General features: G+C 35.7%; 4 protein-coding genes across 5 annotated transcripts in view; all 4 read right to left on the bottom strand.

Annotated features, from left to right (window-relative positions):
* chsy1 (chondroitin sulfate synthase 1) overlaps positions 1-3,438 on the bottom strand; it is a 76,695-nt gene extending 73,257 nt beyond the window's left edge. Inside the window, 1 exon segment of the mRNA XM_051901550.1 lies at positions 2,584-3,438. Within this exon segment, the coding sequence (XP_051757510.1) occupies positions 2,584-2,891 (308 nt within the window). The 5' untranslated portion in view covers positions 2,892-3,438.
* Positions 3,439-4,476: 1,038 nt separating this feature from the next.
* Positions 4,477-9,078, bottom strand: selenos (selenoprotein S). Its single transcript, XM_051901594.1, has 6 exons — positions 8,835-9,078; positions 7,456-7,587; positions 7,270-7,376; positions 7,099-7,188; positions 6,951-7,020; positions 4,477-5,426 (listed from the first exon to the last, which is right to left on the bottom strand). Exons 1-6 carry the CDS (start codon positions 8,914-8,916, stop codon positions 5,347-5,349), a joined length of 561 nt encoding a protein of 186 aa, XP_051757554.1. The 5' UTR covers positions 8,917-9,078; the 3' UTR covers positions 4,477-5,346.
* A 1,793-nt stretch (positions 9,079-10,871) lies between these two features.
* On the bottom strand, positions 10,872-17,854 carry snrpa1 (small nuclear ribonucleoprotein polypeptide A'). Its single transcript, XM_051901588.1, has 9 exons — positions 17,583-17,854; positions 17,338-17,485; positions 17,165-17,243; positions 17,028-17,074; positions 16,837-16,939; positions 14,458-14,537; positions 14,073-14,145; positions 11,478-11,571; positions 10,872-11,253 (listed from the first exon to the last, which is right to left on the bottom strand). Exons 1-9 carry the CDS (start codon positions 17,662-17,664, stop codon positions 11,102-11,104), a joined length of 858 nt encoding a protein of 285 aa, XP_051757548.1. The 5' UTR covers positions 17,665-17,854; the 3' UTR covers positions 10,872-11,101.
* Positions 17,855-24,609: 6,755 nt separating this feature from the next.
* pcsk6 (proprotein convertase subtilisin/kexin type 6) overlaps positions 24,610-26,464 on the bottom strand; it is a 101,496-nt gene continuing 99,641 nt past the window's right edge. Inside the window, exon 21 of one of the 2 annotated variants that reach the window (XM_051901547.1) lies at positions 24,610-25,499. In XM_051901547.1, coding sequence (XP_051757507.1) covers positions 25,402-25,499 — 98 coding nt within the window. In that variant the 3' untranslated portion in view covers positions 24,610-25,401. Of the gene's footprint in view, positions 25,503-26,464 lie in introns of both variants that reach the window. The other variant, XM_051901546.1, reaches the window with a different exon arrangement.

Here is a 26,464-nt window from a genome sequence, read left to right as displayed (position 1 = left end):
TTTCGGTTTCGATTACTTTTCGATTAATCGTCCAGCCCTAACGTAGCCTACGCTTTTTGAACTGCAAGAGTTTTACACTTTCTTTGTACGTTGAATACAGAAGGCAGTCTGGCGGAAGCTAGATATTTTACTTCAAAACTTGTTAAATATGGATTTTTTTTTTTTTTTTTTTGCACAAATGCATCGCTTCACTTCAGAAGGCCTTCATTAACCCTCCGGAGCCGTGTGGAGTACGTTTATGATGGATGGATGTGGATGGAGGCACTTTCTTCAGCTCACACTCGTGAACCCTGTTCACTGCCATTATAAAGCTCGGATGCGTCAGGATATTTATTAAAATATCTCAGATTATGTTCATCAGAAAGAAGAAGAAAGTCATATACACATAGGATGGCTTGAAGGTGAGTAAATCATGGGATAACTTTAATTTGAAAGAGAACTAATCATTTAAAGTTGGAAATTCCAGTATCGTGAAAACTCCAAAGTCCGAACCGAGACACTGAAAGCACTGGATCACGAGCTGCTCGCATGTAAATGAACACAGTGCCGCGCGTCACTCAGAGACTTAAACGCTTCACTTGGGTAATATTAGGTAGGAAAATACCTAGTATCTTTCATAGGTTGGAAAATATGGAAAAATCACATTACTGATTATGTACTGTAGATATCGGCATTGAGACAAAAACCTTGGGTAAGCAGCACTATTCAGAATATACTGACATGAGCAACTGAAGACTTGAGTAAAAACACTCCCTCAAGTTATTATCAGGATGATGAACAAATTGAGCAAGAAGTAGCATTAGGATGATTCAGATGGTTTTAAAACAAAAATCCCAAGCTGATTAACTATAAACATGTCGAAAAAACAGATAAACTAAATGGAGTACTCAGCATGCCAGAAGCTCCATTCTGCCATGACCCTGTCGTGTAGGAGGACACTTACAGCAACTAGATCAGTTCAGCAGAGCTTCAGAGATACACACAATTTAACACTGCAACATTCCTGTCCAGACACTCAAGCATGAGTCTCTAAAATACACTTGTGTCCCGCATGTCAGCACATGGAAAGGCTGCACTGTTTTTGTTCAGATAATATCCACTCTTCTTGCCAACATCTAATTTTACCAAAACCCTGCTTCCTGTTCTCTGCAACTAAAGGGGAAACCAAAGATACGGTGTTAACCTTTTGCACACTTCTGCAGTGAAGACATGGTGTCATTCTGACATTTACCACTAAAACCAGAACACCAAGCTCTGCTTTGATAGACAACCTTCCTCATTTTCTTGCATGCAATAAGCATTTAGTGATCTTGCATACTCATGTAAATCAAATAATGCAATTAAATAAATGAGATGGCAAACCAAGGGAAATAATATAGTTTTGCAATCCTTGAAGAACACATTCTCTAGAAATCACTCCTGTGCAGAACTATAAGCACTTAATTGTAGGAAATACAGCAACAAGAGAATCAGCCTTTGTTAATACTTCTGTGATGCTCTGGCTTTTCCACCAAGGCAATTCACCCACAAAAAAAAAAGTCTTTGGCAAGGTACTACTGCTGATTAAACTTATGACATAAAATCCATGGTAATCACCATAGTCTCCGCCAAAGCACCATACAAACACTATTCCTAAAATAATAACGTGGTATTAGCCAAAAGTGCCATTTAAAAATGAGAGGAAGATACTGACCACAATGATTTTTCATATAAGACTGCACTTAATTACCTGATTAATAAGCTCAAAAGAGGAAGTTAAACAGCTGAAATAAAATGATTCATCATAACCCAGTTCTCACTTCACATCCTTACTATGATTTACCATGGTAATGACAGTCTCCACCAAAATACCACAATTACTTTACTATAGTATAACTGTGGTAAAATGGTATCAAATGCAAGATAAATAATCTGAAGGCTTTTACATTGTCTGAATAAGATTGAGTATTATTATGACTATGTAGAAGTAAAACTACATAATTATGACAATTCGACGGAAATTATGGGTACCATAATGGTGATTCTTTGTACAGGAATGCGTTTTATTATAATGTTGATTAGACAGATGAAATAAAACATAACCCTGACCTTTCGCCATCCTTACAATGCTAGCAATTGTCACCACCAAATTACCACAGAATTATTGTTAATATTTAGCTAACTATGACACTTGCGCGAAAGCATTGAATTACCTGTAACTGGTAATCCCAAATAGTATTTGCCAAATATGACAAATATATTTTTGAATAATTAAATTAGTACGACTTTACACCTCGGCTGAGACTACAGTTACCAAGGTGATTTATCGTAACGTTACGTGAACGCGTCAAATTACAAATAACCGCCCCCAAAAACTAGTGACTAATAGCTAAAATAAAATAGCTCCAGCATAACCCTGACCTCTCTCTATCCTTACCATGATTTACTCTGGTAACCAGCCAAAATACCATTAAATTACCGTTACTACTACAATAAATGTGTGGTAACCAGCAGCACCGTTTCTTCACTGTCGTAACTATGCTGTATTTGGGCGGGAACTACGGTTACCATGGTGATTCTTCGTAAGTGGACGCGATGAATTACCTATATGCTGCCACGGCGCGGTTGTTCAGGTACTTCTGCGCGGTCATGACGCCCACGAACAGGAAACTGTTGGACTGGGGCACCACGGGCTTCTCCGTGCTGGGCATCAGCACCCCTCCATACTCCTTCTTCATCATCATCATCCCTCCTCCACCTCCGCAGCCGCCCGTGCCACCGCTCGCCCGCCGCTTGTGACCCGCTTTCTTCAGCTCAGTGGCCCGGGGCAGGATGAGCCTGGACGCCAGTGTGAACCCAACTACCAGACCCAGCAACACACTGAACCACGATCTGCGACTTCTGCCTGCCATTTCAGCTTATACTCAAACCTCCGGATCAGTCAGGGCTTTTATTTCTTTGTGCCTTCGTTTCTTTTTAAACGCCACCCGCTGCTGCAGTCCCGTCCAGAACACTGGGTTTGGGTCCAAGCATGATCGCCGCTGATCACCGTTCACTGCCGCTGTGTACGTTGCAGCGCTCCAGTCCCCATATATCACCGGCCACTGCCATCTAATCACCAGCTATCCGCTCCACGCGAGCCATGATCGGATTCATGAAGGTATTTCCGTTGTTTCGAGCCTGAATTGGTGATAAGTCAGAGGAAATTAACGGTCTGCGGCTGCATCCTCGTTCTCGAGACTATCTCGCCATTGTGAGTGAGCGCGAGTGCTTGAAACGCGTCTGCGGCGACGCGGCTTAACCATCAAGGGTTTTTGACACGCTGGAGGCGCCGTAGCTCGTTCCTGATTGGCTGAGGACAGTTAGCTGATGACGTTTCATGCATGGGAAAAGCGTTGCGTCCTTTTTCGCATTAATTTAGTTGTTCTTTTGAGAGATTAATCGTGAAACTTTGTTTATTGTAATGGATACACACGTTTTACTATAGAATTTTATTTAATTAAATGTCAATTTTCTAACCAGAAGCCAGTTTTCGCTTTTTTCCTGGTTGCATCATATAAGTACTTTAAATAGATTTAAGTGCCAAAATAAATAGTTGTTGTCGATACATATTTACATATCTTCTGAAGAGAACAAAATCCATTCAAAAAATTTCCATACAAAACAACAGGCTACAGAACTGGACGAAAGAAAAGCTATTGTATCTAGGAATGATTTTGGATTATGATGTCCATCATCATCTGTGCAGTCTTTATACAAAAATAATGTGACAAATATTTATTGTAAATATTGACAAATCTAGCATTCACTTCGTGAGGAACTTGTGAGGCTTAAAAATATTTTCACACCATAATACTATTTGGATACTGAATATTTAAAAAACGTTTTGTCAAAAATATATTATTATATATTAATATTTATATTTATTATTTAATTGTCAAATTTCATATTATGGTTTCCCATGAGAATTAAGCTTAATTCTCTAATTTTATAATAGGATTCCTTCTGTTTATAACTATGACAAAATCACGTGCTAATCTCGCCACCCAGTGGATAAAGTGTGACCTCGCGAGATTCTTCTGCTGTGTATTTTCCTGTCGCAACGTAAATGAATAAGACAAAATTACTTAGTTTTTTATCACAATATCATAAATAACTGAACATAAGGGTGAATTTGAATAATCTAATTACGTTGCGTGGATGTTGTTATTTTTGACAGGTCCCTATCATAGGTCCCTATATACGAACTAAGTATTAAACATTAAATACTAGCAATTCACAATTTTTTTTTTTTGAAAGATTCCAGTTTATTTATTATGTAGAATATAATGTTTCCCCTTTCTCTAATCAAATTGTTTAACAAAAAATATATTTTCTCTGAGTGTTTGACTTTCCTGTGTCCTAAAAATAACTTTCCATCCTGTTAAAAAGTGTAAATTGTTACTTTGATGGTCCTGAAACAGGACGTTGTTCTGATAAACAAGACACAGACAAACATTGAGTACATATGCATTTTAATTCTGAAAAACCGAAAATAACTTGTGATATGTCATTTGTAAACAAATGCTTTTGAAAACACCAAAGACCTCACACCACATAGGCTGCTATTTTACATCACTAACGACTGCATTGATGGATCCATCATGAAACAGCAATTCCCACTTTTACAACAGAATACAAACACTTCAAATGATATAAATGTAGCACTTTGCATTTTTTATTTACTCTCTCTAGGTGTTCATTTAGCACAGCCTTTATAAGTGCAAAAGCTAAAAACAGGAACACGTTTCATTACTGAACATCATCAGCCTGCCCCAGGAGTATTAATACCTTTGATGAGGAGGCGTCATTAGAAGCTGTCAATCATACAAATAGGCAATAGTTTCATAATCATAATGTGCAAATAAAGAAAAAGTATTTGTTTTAAAAGACGTTTTTCTTTAGACAAATTAAAAAAGAAGAGTCTGTCTTTATGAACTCACCCTGATGTCATTCTGACTGCAAATGATGTTATTGTGAAACACAAAAGGACAATCATCATGCAGCTCGAAAGGGAACAAATAAGCCTTAGAAGAACTATAAAAGCCCATTCAACCAGTGCACTAGATTCAAAATCATCTGAGTTCATAAGATGAACTGATTGATTAAAAATGTAACAGTATACAGAACTGGAACGACATGAGGGTGAGTGAAAATTTAGACAATGTATAAGCCAATGGAGAAAAAATGAAAGTGTTCATGAAGATCCTTAATAACCATATTTGCTATTGTCCTATGATGAGTGCTGACAGCCTTATTCAGTTAATATTTATGTGTTCCTATGGGGGAGTGTCAAAGGGTCAGAGGTTACTCTGACGACCTTTAACCTCATCCACCAGCGGACGGTCCTCTCCTGCCGGGTCTAAAGGAGCACGTTCCTCCTCCATCTCCAGACAGAGGATTGTATCCTGCAGTACAAACAGACAGAAAATCATGTAAACAACAACATAAGAAAATAAAATCCCAAAAATATTTTTAAACACAACAATATAATAATGTATAACGTCACCAGGGTGAGTAAATGATGACATAATTTTTTTAGGGCAAACTATCTCTTTAATATCGCTGCAATATTGATTAACAACCTGAATCATTTTCCCCTGTGAAATCTTGGGCTATTCTGAAAATGGGTTAATTTTTTGGGTTAGTGGACTCAAAAAAAAAAAAAAAAAGAAAAAAGAGAGGGAAAAAAAAAAAAAAAAACATTCTGTATGCACTTTCTGAACATACACTATATTGCCAAAAGTTTTGGGACGCCTGCCTTTAAGTGCACATGAACTTTAATGACATCCCATTCTTAATCCGTAGGGTGTAATATGGAGTTGGCCCACCCTTTGCAGCTATAACAGCTCTTCTGGGAAGGCTTTCCACAAGGTTTAGGAGTGTGTTTATGGGAATTTTTGACCATTCTTCTAGAAGCACATTAGTGAGGTCAGGCAGTGATATTGGCGAGAAGGCTTGGCTTGCAGTCTTTGCTCTAATTCAGCCCAAAGGTGTTCTATCGGGTTGAGGTCAGGACTCTGTGCAGGTCAGTCAAGTTCCTCCACACCAAACTCGCTCATCCATGTCTTTACGTTCCTTGCTTTGTGCACTGGTGCGCAGTCATGTTGGAACAGGAAAAGGCCATCCCCAAACTGTTCCCACAAAGTTGGGAGCATGAAATTGTCCAAAATGTCTTGGTATGCTGCAGAAAGTTGGTGACTTCTGCGCACTGTGTGCCTCAGCATGCGCTGAGTGTAATAAGCAATGTGTAATATGAGGACGCGCAATGCTAGAGCCTTTATGTAAAAAGTTTTTCCAGTCAGTAACACTGACACCACAAATACGCAAATAAGGACTTTAACCCGGGGTTTAGGAATGTGCAGTGTGAAACGGTAGCTTATGTCATGAATACCCAGCATTAACTGTCAACCCCAGGTATAGTATAAGCAGTGTGAAACGTGAAAAAAAGATAACCCAGGATTTAATTTACCAGGGGTTTAGAATGACCCAGGCTTAACTATTTCAAAGTATGAAAATCCCTTCAGAATAACAACTCAAATAATTAACATTACATTATGAAACACTCAAATAGTCAAAAATGTAATGAACCATATTATATATATATATATATATATATAAATAAATGTTCAAGAGTTTATTTTTGAGGAAATAAACTATACTTATAATAGGTTATAAAAATAATAATAGGCATAATAATAATAATAATACTAATAATAGTAATAATAATAGTAATTTACAAGGTACTACATGTAAAAATAAAATGAAAAATGAAGCACATTTACTTTTTTTTTTTTTTTTAACTGTATTTTCTTCAATTTTGCAGTTTGTATTTTGAACAGTTAAAGGAATAAAGGCCCAAAAATGTTTAAATAGAGTAAACTATTCTTTTTAATCATAAGAAAATGTAAAATTGTGGACATGCTGCATACCTCTGTTACGAAGGGGCTTTTTGTCGGTCTTTGGTCTCAGTGAGCTGGAGGAAGCGGCTTCTTCAGTGTTCTGTTAGAAACAAGAAATAATATGTAAATGCACCACCTGACACCTGAGGTCTAGAGAGATTCGTCTCAGAAGTCTTACTTGTGCAACTTTTGCATTTCCTTTGTAACTCTTTCCTTCCTTCATACTTTCCCACATCTCGATTTTCTGTCTTCTCTTTTCCTCCTCCAGCTAAACAGAACAAATAAACCAGCATGAATACTGCAAACCAAACGTCCGACCTGTCTGATCACATCACCACACAAGACTCACCCTCTGCTGCTTCTCTCTGAATTCTGCAGCTCTGGCGTCCTGCTCCTCTTGCATTCTGCGGCGCGACGCCTCCAGAGCCTCCTGACGCCGCACCACAGATACGGGGTCTGCAGATGCGACACACAACCTGTTCATATCTCAAATACTTTTGAGGCATTTCAAACAGCAGACAGTGTTGGTTCTGACCTTGGCTCTCTGCTGAGACAGAAGAGCTCCGATTGTTTGTGGATCTGTTCTTGCGGAGATGCTGGATGAGCAGATATCCTCCCACACACAGGAACACCAGATACCAGCCATAGTCAGACAGGAGCGTAGCAACTGTTGAAAAAAAGATAATGTTTTACATTCCAGACACTGCAAAGTCTATAAGCACTTTTCAAAAGTATGTTAAAGGGATGTTAAAATGATAATGTTGTCATCATTTACTCACCCTCAAACCTGTATGAGTTTCTTTCTTCTGTTGAACACAAACAAATATATTTTGAAGAATATGGGTAACCAGATGGTAGCCATTGACTTTCATAGTAGGGGGAAAAAAAATACTATGGAAGTCTGTTGGTAACCAGATGGTAACCATTTTCTTCAAAATATATTCTTTTGTGTTCAACAGAAGAAAGAAACTCATACAGGTTTGAGGGTGAGTAAATGATAACAGAATTTTCATTTTTGGGTGAACTATCCCTTTAAATAGTCTGCTATATAATCGATCATGTGATGGTTGTTAATACTATCTATATACAACTGTAATTATTAACAAACATATTTCATTTTGAAACATTCAAATACTCAAAAATGTCATGAAGCTTTATATATAAATAATATACATCTTATTTTTAGGGATGTGCAAAATTACAAATGTTCAAATTCATAAGTTGACTCATCTGTTTTTAAAGAAATATAATAAAGAAAAAATATAAAAGACTTATTATTATTATTAAAAATATCATCTACATTTCTGTTAATTGTATAGGTAACAACTTTCATGAATAACATTAAGAATTATAAAACTTTCAGACGGTTTGAAATGTCATTATTAAATGTCAAATATTATCTTATAAATTCACTTAACTATAAATATTATAAAATATATTATGTTTTAATATAATAATATAATATATATTTATACTTTAAAATTTAAAGTATAAAATGTGGTTTATTATCTTAGTTTAACATGGCTTTATTTAAATTTGTATTGACATGCAAATAAAGAAATAACTAAAATGTCCGCATCATCGCATTAGATAAAATATTATCTTACTTAAAGAATTACATTTTCCAAAGCAAAACATTTCACAAAACGTTTATTTATCTGTTGAGTTTGTTAACTTAATGGGTTATTAAAATAGGCTATTAAAGTCTAACTATTACTGACTACTGCGTGTTCTAGTCATTTCCCGAAAAGATCCGCATCAAAATGTCAAATCAATGTTTCCTTCAGAGTCCTTTATAACCCACAGTCACAGTTTAGATATCAATCAAACGGATTACACTATATTACACTTACGATAAATAATGACAGGTCAGTAAACGCCAATGAACTAAAGCTCTGGCTCATGTTTACATACCAGATGGCAGCACAAAACTCAGATCCTGGTTCTGGGGAGGAACATCTTCATTTCGGACACGCGCACCACCTTCTGCCTCCATATTAAAACGCTTTTAAGATAATTTATGATATTGTTATGAAAATAATTATAATAATTGGAGCATGTTTGCTCCGTTCAGTTCCATTCAAGCTTCCCTGCCACACACATAACACACTGACTCACTTCCGCAACCACAAGACAGCCAATCAGCTTTAAGATGGCGTGGCCTTTACGGGAGCCCAACTGAGACAAGCCAGGTCAAAGGCAAAATAAAAACTCTACTTTTCGATTATGGCACTGCTTATTTGACTTATCTGAAATATAAATATTGAAATATCACCCTTTAATGGCAAAACAAAACTAGAGTAAATTAGAGTAAAATAAGTAAATAAGCAAATAAATAATTTAACGGTAACACTTCACAATAAGGTTCCATTTATTAACATTAGTTAACAACATTAGTGAAAGGTGCAATATGTAAGATTTCTGCCCGCTAGAGGCCTATTCAAAACAAAGGCGTAGCTTGATGAGGCCAAGTTTGAGCGCGGAATCTTGGGACATGTGGTCTTCACATCACAGCCGGTGGAAACAATCGGGATAGGACTCGGGAAGAAATCATGTTCATGGATGCGATTATTAACGTTATTTTAGTATGAAGCAGAGCAGGACCGAGTGTTGTGGGAGCTGAACGAGGCCGCTGGAGCGATTGCGCAACACACGCCTCACGAGCAGCGGAACTTTTATTATGCCACAGTCGCCGGTGCCGCTTCCGCTTTACCGGTCATAAGTATGAGGTAACGCAGCTCTGTTTATCATATTAGATACATTTGAGAGTGTTGAAAATGATGTTATAACGTTACTCTGTGCGTTCACTCGGCGGCTGCTGTGAGACACTGTTACACAGTGCAGTAAGATAGATCGATTTTAGAATATCATATTAAATGCTGGATGGCTTGTGTTGATAAATGGCATGCAATTCATTTTAAAACGTATTGTATGATGGAGAAAATGCTGTATTACTGTTACTAAAAATAAAGCTGCATCTGATTATGCTATGTTAGCTACTTGACAAAATAGTGTTTTTCTCTGAGGCATGGTAAAGCATGGTACTCACAAAAAAAAAAATCAAGAAAATTAGATTTAAACAATAAGACTAAACGTGTTGAGCTATATAACAACAATTAGTTTTCTGTCTATAAACGTAACCAAACAGTTGTTCCCTTGTCTATTAAAACATGTAATATATTAAAGTGTCTTTGGTGTTTCTGAGGGTAACGCGGGTATAACGCAATTGACAGGCGACTCCTCACACGTCCCGGAGCCTTGGTTAAAATTGCAATTTTCTCATAATTTACAAATAGTTGGAAACATTTGGGATATTGTAAGTACTCAACTGAACAAAATATGTAACACTGGCCTAGTGGTTTTTGGATGTTTTACTGCAAAAATCTTACATATTGCACCTTTAACGAACTAAGAAAGAACAATACGTCTACAGCATTTATTAATCTTAGTTAATGTTAATATCAAAATTTACTAATACATTAAAATCAAGAGTTAGTTAATGTACTGTGAACTAACATGAATAAACAATGAAGTTATACTTTTATTAACTAACGTTAACAAAGATTAATAAATACTGTATCAAATGTATTGCTCATGGTTGTTAGTACATTAATGCTAACAAATGAACCTTATTGTAAAGTGTTACCCATTTAACTGTAGTGTATAGTACTATGAGTAGGAAAAAAATTTTTTTCCAAGTAATATTTTAGACACTTATGATATTTTTTTTTTTTTCACAATATAAATTGGGTATTTATACAGGAAACTAGAGTTTTAGGAAGTGGTCCCTCATGAGGATGACCATTTCTGGAGACTAAATGATCAAGAAACCCTGTTCTAAATTATATTGATTTTTTCTAAGCGTTTACAAAATGTGTGGCCAATAATTGGGCAAGAAATGTGCCACAAGTTAGAGAAGTTTTCAACAATGAAAAAACTGTAAATAATCAGTACAGATTAATATTTTTAATTTTAGTCTTAAAGGATAATTCACAAAATATTAGAACAGTAAATAAACAGGAAATTCTTGACGACGTTCAGATATACAAAGAAAAACTTTCACATCACTGTTCATTAAAAAACAAATGTTTAATGTACTTAAATTTACAAAAAAAAAAATAAAAAAAAAATGCTGTCAAACAACATCAAAACAAAGCATTAATGATTCTGATCGAACACAACTATGATCCATTAACATGCATATCCTCCTGCATGACATCATCTCCGTTTTCTCCCTCGTCTCTCATGCTCTGCATGTCCTCAAACGTGGGGACTGATTCCTGCATCTCTTCCTGGATCTCCTCTTCCTCCTCCTCTACCATGTTAGCTGCTCCTGAAAAAGGGAAAACAGAAGACTCATGAGAAGCTTGATCATTTTTAGCTCTTAAAAGCATAGAGTATGTACCATTACTCATTTAAATGTTGTTTGATTGCAAACTTCACCGAAAATGAGCTACACAGGGTTCCCACTCGTTCAACGATGAATGAAAGTGTTTTCACATTCATTTGTGATTACTGAGTAATGTTTACATGTAAATGTGTATTACAAAATAATACCTGATCTCAGCTCTCGTCCTGGGATCTGTCCTGACTGGAGAAGCCCCTTCAACCGCTCAACTTCAGCCAGTGACGTGGCATTAGCAATCGCATTCTACATGCAAACAACATTTACAAAGAGACGCATTATTATCAGGACATCATACCTATATGAATACTACATTAAACCAATCAAAAGTGTCAGTAAACACACACATTAAAAAAAATAAAATAAAAATAATAATTTATATATATATATATATATATATATATATATATGCTTCAGCCAACATTAAAGCCAGGAGAGAAGAAAACATGTATTTACGAGTGCACAGGACAAAGGCCCTGTTTCCACCTGGTATTTAGATGCGTTTTGATCAACTGGATCACAAGTGGACAACGCTAAATACAGGTGTAAACGGTGTGTAACATGTTTTGAGCTTGTTCACTTTTGACCACTTCCAGAGGTAGTCGAAAACACATTCGACCGGATTGCTTTTGAAGTGTAGACGCTCATGTGGTCGAACAGCCACAAAAGACCGCCTGCTCTCCACTAGGGCTGGGCATTGACACAAATTTCAAAATTCGATTAGATTTCGATTCACAAGCTTGCAATTCGATTTTGATTAAATTTGATTCGATTCAATATCGATTATTTTGGATATATATAAAGGAACAGTACATGGCAAATTTTCCTCAAGGAAAAAAAAATCTAATGCTGTAAACAATACACGGGAATCAGTTCTACATTACTATAATATTGAAGGTTAAAATTAACTGATTTGTATACAAACACTTAAATTAGTGGAAGTTAAGGAAGTTTTTATAATAAAGTTAAAACACTAACTTTACAATGATGTAATTATATTTCTACTCCAATTCATTTTTAGAAATATATTACTTAAAAAGGTGGCTGTTATAAAAACTTGATGGATTTATTCAAACATGCATTAAATATTGAAGAACATTATAAATTATAACGAATGTGTAATATGGTGCATATTTAGCAAAATGCTATTCTCTAGAGTTATGGTCACCGAATATGGTTTCTGAGGTAAATGTGATGTTACGTGACATTGCTTACAAGCTGTTTTATTGACGTTTGAAACACTGATTGAGCTATTCCATGAGACAGGATATGGATTTCAGTAAGTTGTACTGTATCTTTGAACATACTTTTGGGTATTCATTCATGTTTATTTCGCGCTGTAACTGGTATTAAAGCGAAGGAGATGATCAGTTCACGCGCGCTTCGCGTTGCCGCCTCTCTTGATCTGAGGCTACAGCCATTTGTCACGCCACATCAATCAGCGCCAAAACGGTTATTTTTTGAATTTCGTAATAAAATGGACAGAATTTGAAATCTGAGACTTTGTTTCATATCAAAGCCATTTATTAGATGGGAAGAGCGCTTCAATGTTCTATTCAAACAGACTAGACTAATCGATTCTTGGGATTTAAGAATCGATATCAGTTTGTAAAAATGAGAATCGATTGAAATCGATATTTTACACCCAGCCCTACTCTCCACCTACTGACCTAATGTGTAAACATTATGGGAAGCACGCTAGCCAGATGGAATATATACTTTGCTGGCTGAAGAGCCAAGTTTGGTTTGAAGACAAAAATCCTACCAAGCTCAATGATCTCTCACCATTTTGTTCCATCCATTGATATGGTTATCACTGTCAATCGAATTCAATCGCACATTTATATGGTTGTCAATGCCTTAAAGGGGTGGTTGATTATGATATCACTTTTTTTAACTTTAGTTAGTGTGTAATGCTGCTGTTAGAGCACAAATAAAATCTGCAAAGTTACGATGCTTAAATTTCAAGGCAAAGGGAGATATTTTCTTTTACAGGGGACATCGGATACCAATTTTCCACAAGTTAGTATGATTCTTTAGGGTCTTCATGAAAAGTCTATAACATACTTTGATTAAAATTTCTTAATGGTAGTGTAAAAAACCCACCCTTTTTACCTTGTCAAAAACAGCTCTGTTCACAGCGAGCCGTTTCGGTGCATGTCTCTTTAAATGATAATGAGCTACTGTTCACCCCACCCCTATCTTCCGTGAACAGGCTGTAAACACTGCTTGGCAGGTATTGCACTGAATTCACCATTCTTATTTATGCAGTTATAAATGCTCAAAAACGATTAAAAAACATTTGAAAATGACTTGTTAGTCATTAACCAACACCTTTATAAACCCTCTACAAAGGTAACCTTATTGTAGTGTTACCATGTTATCTTTACATAAAATGTACACAGTTTGTAATAAGACAATCACCTTAATGCATTGTTCATTATAAACGTGCAGTTATGAATTACAGTGAGAAGGTTCCAAAAAGAAATGACGACATGTTTGTTTGACTGTATTATTTTGATAATGAACAAGCTGCAATATCACGTTTGCAGCGCTTTGTTATATGTGCGTGAAGGAAATCCGCCTGTGATCTGAGATATTTGCGCTGCCGCATTACATGGATGCGCTCTCGACATATTTGTCATTAAAATAACACCATAGAAACTGCCTGGACTATAAAGAAGAGAAGAAAGTCGTGTCTGAAAGCTGTGTGTGCAGGCAGTGCCCCATGCCATATTCTTCCATACCTTTATGGCTTCAACATCTGCAGCAGACGGTCCCATTTTCTTCTCAGTCTGAAGGCCTGCTCCTGGAGTAAACCTGACAGCAAAAGAGTAAATTTGGGAATCAGACTATGCGAACATGTTAAAGATTGCCTCTGCAGCCTCTTAACCGCTGTTCCCACAATCAAGAGTGTAGTATCTTGAGTATCTTATCAATATGAATAAACTGATACAAGACAGAAAAGCCTTGAGCCAGCTCCCCTGAGAAACACTGCTGAAGTTTAACATGGAAATTTAGTTTTTAACAGCCAATTCAGGGTCAATTTTCATTCTCCGAGATGCCGAGTTCATAACTTCCACAGTCCAGTAATTCGGGAGAGCTGAGCTTGATCAAGGAGTTTCATCTTACGTTTTGGTTCGCTTGGCAATATCCTTTGCAAGCTGAGCACCTCGTTTGCCTTTGAACATTTTTTCAGCCTCCTGACGTTCCTGCGGTGATACAGCAGAAAGTTCAAGCAAACGTTCACAACAGACCATGGCAGCCCTGTTCTTCACACGTGCATTACTGAATGATCTCAGACAACTCAATCGAGCCAATTCAATCTGCATATGCATTTAAAGAAACAAATTAGCCAGAGGAGAATTATAATGTCGGATATAACAAACGATGTATGAAGAACAGGGCCCAGGGTGACACGACAGTGATAAATAAACAAAACAAAATGTTGTGTGAAAAATCTTGCAGCAATAATCTGTCCAAAGGAAGCCGTATGAATTTTATCAATTGGTTCATTTCAAGAAAATAACAAAACAAATCAAAACAATGACAAATTTTCTACAATTTGTGCAAAACAGTTATTAGTTAAAGGGTTAGTTCACACAAAAAAATGAAATTTCTGTCATCAATTACTCATTCTCATGTCTTTCCACAACCGTAAGACCTTTGTTTATCTTCGGAACACAAATTAAGATATTTTGATGAAATCTGAGAGGTTTTTATCCTCCATTGAAAGCAACGGAATTACCACATTTAAGGTCCAGAAAAGTGAAGACATCATTAAAATAGTCAACGTGACTGCAGTGGTTCAACCTTAATGTTATGAAGTGGCGAGAATACTTTGTGCGCAAAAAACAAAACAAAAATAACGACTTTATTCAACAAATTCATCTCTTCCCTGTCATTCTGCTATGTTGCAGAGCTTCCGTGTTTATATCCGAACGTGAGCTCAGTATTGGTCATTTCCTGCATCAGTATCACACACGTGTCGTGCTGGTCACATGACCAGAGCCACAAAAAGTATTCTCGTCGCCTTGTAACATTAAGGTTGAACCACTGTAGTCACGTTGACTATTTTACTACTTTTCTGGACCTTGAATGTGGTAATTTCATTGCTTTCAATGGAGGATAAAAAATCCTCTTGGATTTCATCAAATATCTTAATTTGTGTTCTGAAGATGAACGAGAGTCTTACAGGTGTGAGTAATTAATGACAGAATTTCATTTTTGGGTGAACTATCCCTTTAAAAACAGATCTTTAATAACTGCATTTCAGAAGTAAAACTAAAGGTGCATTTGCATCACAGATAATATTTAACAACATTAAAATATCCCTCACTGATACTCATAGGGTTGGGTATCGTTTGCATTGTAGCGATTCCGATTTTGCTCATCGTTTTCGATTCTTATTGATTACCAGTTGATTCCAATATGGTAAAAAAAAAAAAAAAAAAAAAAAAAAAAAATTAAGCCCAACAATTAGATAATCATACATATTTATTCTGTTTTTTTGCAAAACATTCTGTTGCAGCTGAAAAACATGAACAAAAATCAGCAGTCTAAAGAAAAACTAACTAATAAAATAGACTAATACGAGGCCATTTTGATAATTGTGTGTATTTGTCTATTCAAGTGAAAGAAGACGCAAAATAACTTTTTAGTATTCATCAACTATATGAGAAGCTTGAATGGTTTAAAGCCACATTAACATGCACACACAAGAATCAATAAGCAGAGTCGAAATTTTAATTTTATAATAAATATCCGATTCCTGATCTTAAGCGTATCTGATTCCAAAATTGGAATGGATTTTCGATTCCCAACCCTGAATACAGATCTATAATTATTTATTCTATAAATAATAATTAAGCACTAAAAAAACCTGCCGGTACTAAACATGACATTGACAAAAATGCACTAAAACATGAACTGCACAAAAAAAAAAAAAAAAAAATTGTCCACTGACATTATTTAAATCATGACGTACACTACCGTTCAAAAGTTTTGAAAAGATTTTTTAAATGTTTTTGAAAGAAGTCTCTCCAAGGTAGCATTTTTGATCAAAAATAAAGCAAAACAAATATAACAATTTAGAATAACTTTCTATTTGAATAAGTTTCTATATTCAAATGCAATTTATGTGATCAAAGCTGAATTTTCAGCATCATTACTCCAGTCTTCAGTGTCACATGATCCTTCAGAAATCATTCTAATATGCTGATTTGATGCTCAAGACACATTTCTTCTAATTATTATCAATGTTGAAAACAGTTGTGCTGCTTCATATTTTTTTGTTGAAACCATGATATTAGTTTATCAGGATTCTTTGATGAATGGAAAGTTCAAAAGAACAACATTTATTTTAAACAGAAATCTTTTGTTACATTATAAATGTTTTTGCTGTCACTTTTGATCACTTTAATGCATCCTTGCTGAATAAAATATTAAATTTCTTATTTTGAACGTTAGTGTAGTTAAAATAAAAGATAAAACACTACGGTTTAATCATACCTTCAGTTTCACCTTCTGGAAGTCTAGAACACGGATCTGTGGGATTTTATTGATGACATATAACCTGTAATGTTTCTTGTTGGTAACTGGATTCCTGAGGAGACTACAGAAGACAAAAACAGAAAATCCGTTGAAATGATCTGAAGTTAAAACAGTAAAACATTTGTAAAAGCAGTTTATTCAGCAGGTACCTGAGCAGGGTCAATGATTTCACTGTCGCAAGAGGATCCAAATCCCCCTGTTGAGCACCAGAAACAACCATTACTCCACAATTCAACGGTCACAGATTAATTAAAGTGCATAAAGGTACATCCATGGCTGAACTCACCAGCTCTTGAATGTTGTTGCTTGTGAGAATGAGCTCCTTCAGGTTTGGTAAAGCCTGCTCCATGTTCTCTCCAATACGGCTGCAATAAGCCAAACAAAAACACCAAGCGTTGTAGGGTAACAAAAGAGATGAAGATAAACAGTGCACAATAAATATTCATCTGCTTGTCTCACCAGATCCTGTTATTGTTTATCAGGAGTGTTTTGAGTCTCTTCAGCAGTGGAAACCCGTCCAGTTTTCTGACCTCATTATCGGACAGATCAATGGTATCAAACTGATCGAGTGTGGCGCCCAGATTCTCCAGCACAGGGATCTTATAGCCTACAAACACACAAACAGGGGTTAATTTTAGATTAACGCGCATAAATGAATGATTCACATGTGAATGATACGCTTTTAATGAAGATGCTTCACTCACCGCGCAGGTCGAGCTCTCTGTCCCGCACAGGGTTCGTGTACTGCGCCGCCTGCTCGATTAATTCTGCCGTCAGCTTCACCATGTCAGCCGCTGAGAGAAACAATGAGTCTGATCGATAAGAAACGTGTTTGTTTAAAAGTTTTTAAGCACGTATTACATTTACACACGCTGCCGCCAAACGGAAGCGACTGTTTTGTTCTTCTCGAAACAAACTCTGCGTTTGGAAGAAAGCCACAGCGCCACCAGGCGGGCTGGAGGAGCGATGCGCTATTGCGTACATACAAAACAAGATACAAAAAGAGGAAAAAGTAGCCTTTTTAAATCATTACTATCGTCATAATCATTTAATAGTATTTCTCTCAAGATTACAATAGCTGATTATGATTATTATGTATTAAAATGTTTAATTTATGCTACAATATAAAAAAAAACACCGAAGAGAGTCACTTGCAAACGAATCCCTCACGAGGCCACCAGAGCGCAGCACAGTCCTGTCAGTCGACGCCAGTTTCTTTTTTTCCCTCATTGAAACATGTTAAAGTTGTATAAAATAAATGGTCAGGGGATACAAGAAAACCACAGATGGTGTAATGAACATTTAGTTCGTTCCTCTTGCTGAAATATTATGGAAGCCCGTTTCCGCCACTAAATAAAAAAAAAAAAAAAGAGTAATTGCGACTTTTTATCTCAGAATTCTGACTTTTTATCTCGCAATTGCGAGTTTATATCTCACAATTGCGAGTTATAAAGTCAGAATTCTGAGATAAAAAGTCGCAATTGCGTGATATAAAGTCAGAATTCTGAGATATAAACTCGCAATTGCGTGATATAAAGTCAGAATTCTGAGATATAAACTCGCAATTGCGTGATATAAAGTCAGAATTCTGAGATATAAAGTCGCAATTGCGAGTTATAAAGTCAGAATTCTGAGATATAAACTCGCAATTGCGTGATATAAAGTCAGAATTCTGAGATATAAACTCGCAATTGCGTGATATAAAGTCAGAATTCTGAGATATAAAGTCGCAATTGCGAGTTATAAAGTCAGAATTCTGAGATATAAACTCGCAATTGCGTGATATAAAGTCAGAATTCTGAGATAAAAAGTCGCAATTGCGTGATATAAAGTCAGAATTCTGAGATATAAACTCGCAATTGCGTGATATAAAGTCAGAATTCTGAGATATAAAGTCGCAATTGCGAGTTATAAAGTCAGAATTCTGAGATATAAAGTCGCAATTGCGTGATATAAAGTCAGAATTCTGACTTTTTTTCTCACAATTGCGAGTTATAAAGTCAGAATTCTGACTTCTTACTTTGCTTGCGTTGCCTTTCACTGCGACTGACCATTAGGATTGGTGCTTCGTTATTATTCTACATAACATGGAAGACCTCATAAAGGATTATTTTCAGCGCGGATTTACCAATAAAGAAATTTTGATTTTCCTGGAGGAGACACATAAGGATTAGTCTCCGGACATATGCATTATGCAGGAATATGCATATAGCATGTTTCCACGGTAACCTTGTACATGAGTATCATTGTTTCGTTTCAAGGAGAAAAAACAGCTTTTACTGCCATCTAGTGGGCTTAATACTAAAACACCAATACCTATCATGTTTCATCAACTTTGTAACTTTGCAACTCAAGTCTGGTGGCTCCATAAAAGGGGGCATTCAAGGGTAAAATCATGCAATTCTGCAAATACAGTGGAAGTATTTGGTGAATAAAAGTTGTTTTTAACAGAATGGATACACTAATGAATTTGACACAATAATAACAATATAATAGTAATAATAATAAGAATCAGCTGTGGCGGAGGCGCAATAAAACAGACGAAGCTGAAGTGGCACATTTTCTACACCAACAGCTTCAGACATCAGAACGGCAGCACGGCTATCGTTGGATGCACCAGAAATGTTGGATGTCCGGAACTGTTACAGACAGAAACTGTCTGTCAGTTAATTGCGAGAAAAAAAAGTCAGAATTCTGAGATATAAACTCGCAATTGCGAGAAAAAAAAGTCAGAATTGCGAGTTTATATCTCAGAATTCTGACTTTATATCACGCAATTGCGAGTTTATATCTCAGAATTCTGACTTTATATCACGCAATTGCGACTTTATATCTCAGAATTCTGACTTTATATCACGCAATTGCGACTTTATATCTCAGAATTCTGACTTTATAACTCGCAATTGCGACTTTATATCTCAGAATTCTGACTTTATAACTCGCAATTATGAGATATAAACTCGCAATTGCGAGATAAAAAGTCAGAATTCTGAGATAAAAAGTCGCAATTACTCTTTTTTTTTATTTATTTAGTGGCGGAAACGGGCTTCCATAGTATTAAGCCCACTAGATGGCAGTAAAAGCTGTTTTTTCTCCTTGAAACGAAACAATGATACTCATGTACAAGGTTACCGTGGAAACATGCTATATGCATATTCCTGCATAATGCATATGTCCGGAGACTAATCCTTATGTGTCTCCTCCAGGAAAATCAAAATTTCTTTATTGGTAAATCCGCGCTGAAAATAATCCTTTATGAGGTCTTCCATGTTATGTAGAATAATAACGAAGCACCAATCCTAATGGTCAGTCGCAGTGAAAGGCAACGCAAGCAAAGTAAGAAGTCAGAATTCTGACTTTATAACTCGCAATTGTGAGAAAAAAAGTCAGAATTGCGAGAAAAAAAGTCAGAATTCTGACTTTATATCACGCAATTGCGACTTTATATCTCAGAATTCTGACTTTATATCACGCAATTGCGACTTTATATCTCAGAATTCTGACTTTATATCACGCAATTGCGACTTTATATCTCAGAATTCTGACTTTATATCACGCAATTGCGAGTTTATATCTCAGAATTCTGACTTTATATCACGCAATTGCGAGTTTATATCTCAGAATTCTGACTTTATAACTCGCAATTGCGACTTTATATCTCAGAATTCTGACTTTATATCACGCAATTGCGAGTTTATATCTCAGAATTCTGACTTTATATCACGCAATTGCGAGTTTATATCTCAGAATTCTGACTTTATATCACGCAATTGCGACTTTTTATCTCAGAATTCTGACTTTATAACTCGCAATTGTGAGATATAAACTCGCAATTGCGAGATAAAAAGTCAGAATTCTGAGATAAAAAGTCGCAATTACTCTTTTTTTTTTTTTTTATTTAGTGGCGGAAACGGGCTTCCATACTGAAACAATCATCTTAACACGTTTAATTTCTAAATACCCTGCGTTACATCTGATATTCTGCCGAGATGTGGAGGCTCATTTTGTTTTTGTAGATGCTCATCATTTTAAGAAACGACCCTTTGATAAAGTTCAGCAGATGATTTTAATGTGAAAAGTAGTAAATCATCAGATGATCACATTTTCAGAAGGATCAAATCAACAGCTCAGGACAGCGTGATTAATACAGCAGGGTAAACCATTGTTACTTTTCTGTTCACCTTTTAATGTCCAAGCTTTTTAACCTCAAGGCATTTCTTTTCTTGGACAGGCTGTGCTCAAGTTTACGCACTAAATGTGTCAGTGTTGGCTGTTATGACAAATTGGTTGGATGGATTGGACAAATTGGATAAAAGCCTCTGCTAAATGAATAAACGTAAAGGCAAATGCTGAGTGTTTCTAACTTCAGGTTCAGAGCACTCTTAAAAATAAAGGTTGTTTATTGGATTCTGGTTCCATTCCAACCTTTAACAACTGTTGGAACCTTTATTTTTAAGAGTGTAAACTCAAAACACACTTTTGGCTTGTTAAATACAATTAAATAATATTTTCATACATGATTGGAAATGAAAGACGATAAAATTATCTTCAGAAGTGGCTTAAATGTTACTTTGATTTATTTTAAGTTTAAAACAAGTAATTCATACTTGAATCATATATTTTCATAGTTTAAGATTAAAAGTCTGGTCCTCGGAAGAGATTAAACCAATAAAATCCACACCAAAAAAGTACAGTAGCAAAAAATAACCAATGAAGACGTGGTAAATGCAGTCCTGTGACCTTCATATATGCTGTATGGTATAAAAACATTGAAATCTTTTAATAAAAGCCCCTGATATGAATGTTCCCAGAAAGTAACCTAGAGAAAATCTCTATCTGTGGAATACAAAGGAATATTTAGAACTTTGGTGTGTGATTAACATTGGACCCCATTGACTTGCATTTTATGTACAAAAAAACAACAACACATTCTTAGAAATATCTTGTTTTTTGCTTCACAGATTTGGAGCAACATAAGATTGAGCAAATTACACAATTTACATCTAATCAGTTTAGTTAAAGTGATGTTTCTCAGTGCAAAAGACCTCAGTAATCTCACAAGTTTCCTATAGAGATTCAGCAATCTCAGTGTCTCAAATGGTGCTTGAATTTGCCAAAATACCAATTAAGAAATCTCAGCAAGAACATTTCTCATTAAATTCTTCCATAACTAAATGATCTGAGCAGCTCTACACATTTTTTTTATAACTCTATAGCTTATTATATAACTAATTAATTTTAGGAGAAACACCTGAGATAAAGTTGACACTTGTGCATGAAAAATTACTGAGAATTCATAAACACCATCTGAGCAATAAACATTTTTGATGAATCTATTTATCATAGAATAGCAATCAAAATTACCTGTTTCCGAGTCTGAGACTCAAAAAAAAAAAAAAAAAAAAACACTGACCATTGAAGTATCAGTTTTGACTAAATTTATAAGGCAGGGCTATAAAGCTATAACTATAACATGACCAATAAGAATAGTGATGCCTGACTAACATACACAATGGCTGCTTTCAAACACTCCTCTTCATGCCATAGTTCTGAGAAACAAAATCAACCTAGAAATGTTTTACTATTAGTTTCTCTGCATATTAAGCTCTGATTCGAGTGTTTCAAAATAAAATCCTTGGTTACACTTTATTTCGATGGTCCACTTGAGACATTTTATTATAACTTTGCAACTACATGTCAACTAACTCTCATTAGAGTATTAGTAGGGTTGGGTGTTAGGGTTCAGGTTAGTAGACAGTTACTTATAATCAGTAGGATGTCTGTTGGGAGCATCAAAATAAAGTGTTAGCAGATATTAAGCAATACTCTAATGAGAGTTAGTTGACATGTAGTTGCAAAGTTACTTATAGTTAGCAGAATGTCTAAAGTGGACTATCGAAATAAAATGTTACAAATCCTTTTTATAGGTCTACACAATTGACTCATTTGTGTCCATTTTTATTTCTCCTGAAGAATTTTAGGAAACACAACTGAGACAAAGTTGATCATCATACATTAAAACATAACTAAGAATTCACAAACGTCATCTGAGCAATCAAAAATTCAGGTAACACTTTACAACAAGGTCCTGTTTGTTAGCATTAGTTAATACACTATAAGCCATACATTTGTTACGGTATTTAATATTTGTGGTAATAATGTCTCATTTGTATGTTATGCATTAGTTAACATGAACTAACTATGATATATTACAATATATTTTTACAGCATCTATTAACCTTTGTTGATGTTAGTTAATAAAAATACATTTGTTTATGTTACTTCACTGTGCATTAACAGATACAACTTTAGATTTTAATAATGTATTAGTAAATGCTATATTAATAAATGCTGTTAAAGTATTGTTTAACGTTAGTTCATGTTAACTAATGTAGTTAACTGTTAACAAATGAAACCTTATTGTAAATTGTTACCATATTTGTTAAAGTCCCCTGTAGTCAATAATTTTATCCCTTAAAACTCATCTTTGCTCACAAAAATGACATATTTAAAGTTTTTTCCTTCATGCCTTAAAAAAGCTTGAATGAAACTCTACACCCTTGCTTCATTTAGTATTTGCGGATCAATTAATATGCTAATTAGCCCCGCCTCCACTCACTCGAGCGAGCTCAGAGATCCACTCGGTCAACTTACTGAGGTAAACGCTGCGCAATGGTATCGCTTTTTACAACTTCGGACACATAACGGTAATTAATAAGATTAGCCGTTTGCTTGATTATGTTATCAAACAGCTAATAATGTGTTGCTAATGTTACACAACTCGCTTCAGAGTGGTCATAGTTAATGATTTGCTAAAGCCGTTGACGTGATTGGTTATAAGGTAGTTTGTGATATAAGAAACATCAGCGATTTCAAACCACGTTTTTGAAACTGTCTTTATCACTGCAGTTATGAACAGAAAATACTCAGTAATGGTGTTGACTTATGAATTTGTACATGATTTGTCGTAAAACAAATTAAAAACACCACACAGGCATATAAACAACATTAAAAACTTGATTTTTGCCACAGGGGGACTTTAATGTTAGTTGTTCATGTTAGCTCAGGTCCATTAAATAATATGAACAAATACAACTTTTGATTTTAGTAATGTATTAGTAAATGTTGTAATTAAGATTAACTAAAGCGTTTGAAGTGTTAATTCATGTAGTTAACTAATGTGAACTAATGCAGTGTTACCAAAATTCAATTGAAAGCACATATTACACCTTTAAATTATGTAATAATGCAATGAAGAACAGTAATGATCAAATTGCACAGTATCATCATAGTTCAGGGCTTATTAATAAAGCAGCATGTAGTTCACCATGTTACTGGTTATCAGTCCTGCGGTGTTTTCACACAAACTGACTCCAGAATCATTAAAGAGACTCAGTGAAGCTTGAAGAGTTCAGTAACATCACAAACATGAGGAACATGCGTCAGTGTCTGTGTGCTGACATTATTAAGAGCAGCTGTGAACCTTCATTTCAATGATCACTGTGTGTTTGTTCATCAATTGCCCTTCAGGACGCTGCAGTCAAAACGTCACTGCGGGTCAGACTCGGACAGTTCATGAAGAGTTGTGTCCAATCTAAATATTTACAAGGTCTGATATCAGAACATGGAAAAACACCGGAAAAGCTAAACAAACAAATGATCATTAGCGTTTAAACACGGACCACCAGCACATGTGTCCTCACTGTGGGAAAAGAGAAACTCGGCCACACGTTTTCATCAGGGAAAGGTTTATATTTCAGAGCACTGATGGACATATATCACCTTCAAATATTTCAAATATCATTAGATACATAGTTTAAAATGTACAGTGTCATTATGCTTGATGATCCTTGAAAGCTTAAAGGGATAGTTCACCCAAAAATGAAAAGTTTGTCATCATTTACTCACCCTCAAGTTGTTCCAAACCTTTCTGTAGCTTTGTTACCAAGCAGATCTCACCCCCCATTGACTATCATAGTATTTATTTTTCCTACTATGGTAGTCAATGAGGGGCGAGATCTGTTTGGTTACAAACATTCTTCTAAATATCTTCCTTTGTGTTCAGCAGAACAAAGAAGTTTATACAGGTTTGGAACAACTTGAGGGTGAGTAAATGACAATTTTAATTTTTGGGTGAACTATCCCTTTAATGTCTCTCTTTACATTGCACTATCACTCGAAACTTTTCATGGAATACACCAACGCAATCATTCTCCCTGGAAATCACATGATCAGTTCTGAGAACGCCGGCTCCAGATGGCCTCTCTCATATACAGTTATTACATAATTCAGAGCGATGTCTTTGAATAAAAAAGAAGCAATTTATACATGTACTGCATGTTTAAAAAACAGACAATCTTAAAAATATATCTCGATTAAATCATACAGCACCCTAACGGGGCTTCTTGAAATGAGGAGTATTACTTCTGTCATTAATAATCACAGTATAGCTAGGTTAAAATGTACATTAGATAATACAACCAAAGAGAGAGGAGGTCAGTCCAGTGGCCTCTTTTCTTGCTGTCATCCAGCGGTCATCAAACACGTCCGGCAGCAGAACTGACGGAAGAGCTTTTTCTCACATAATCGGTTGGACTTGACCATCTCGCAGAACACTTCATCTGCTGGGAAAGAGAAAGAGAAAGTTCAGACCTCTGGATCGTGAAGACTTTACTCATTGATGTCTGTTTAGAGTTTGCATGTCATGTTCCAGCATGCTTTGCATGTTTGGCTTCTTCCCCACAGTGGTGATATGTTGAGTTCCAGTTTGGCGGGTCTCACGCTCTTACACCATGTCTAAACCAGACGCCGCGCTGCAACAGCTAGAAGCTGCCTACACTGGATGCGACAATGCGACCGCTGCGAATCCATTTGTCCTTTGTATGAGAAGTATGTCATACATAGAACGAGGCATTGCACTGCATCTAGTGTAGACAACATCACTAATTATATTGGGCTCTATTTTCTTTTGTTGCATCTGATTGCACTGCTCGCATCCAGTGTAGACAAGGTGTTATAAAAAAGTTTCAGTGAGGTTCTATTTAGAACCCTATCCACCTTATTCCTGACTAGCCTACTGCGTTTCGAATTATGGGTTGCACTTCCGGTTTGGGAAACTTCCATTTAAAAAGACAAACGAATCGTTTCAAATCATAAGGTTGCCCTACAAATAAAGCTTATCCGTAAGTTTGACTGAATGAGCTGTCAATTTTTCTTTCATGTTTTATTTTCAGACATCATGAGAATAACGTAACGCTTGGTATTTTAACGTAACATGTTATAAGAAGAATATCTATGGCAAGAGTTTTTTCAGTCGCTGCTTTCTATCCTCGTGATTATTTTCTTTTGTCCCTTTGCATACCGCTGTAATAGTGTGAAAAAGGACATTTACTGCACATTTGTGGTCTGTTCTCCTGATATAATTTACGATATATCCCATTAATAATTCACTGGAATGCACGAAGAATCTCTTGTTTTTCTCCTCAAAGCCTCACGTCTCTTTCCAGGTTTGTTTTCACAGGTAAATACAATTTATTATCTGTAAAAATGATGGAAATCACTTTGAAATAGTATCACGCAATGCTGA

The sequence above is a fragment of the Ctenopharyngodon idella genome, chromosome 7, assembly GCF_019924925.1.
Source record: "Ctenopharyngodon idella isolate HZGC_01 chromosome 7, HZGC01, whole genome shotgun sequence".
Lineage (NCBI taxonomy): Eukaryota > Metazoa > Chordata > Actinopteri > Cypriniformes > Xenocyprididae > Ctenopharyngodon > Ctenopharyngodon idella.
The sequence above is the reverse complement of the archived record's forward strand: the minus strand, read 5'-3'. Positions and strand labels throughout refer to the sequence as shown.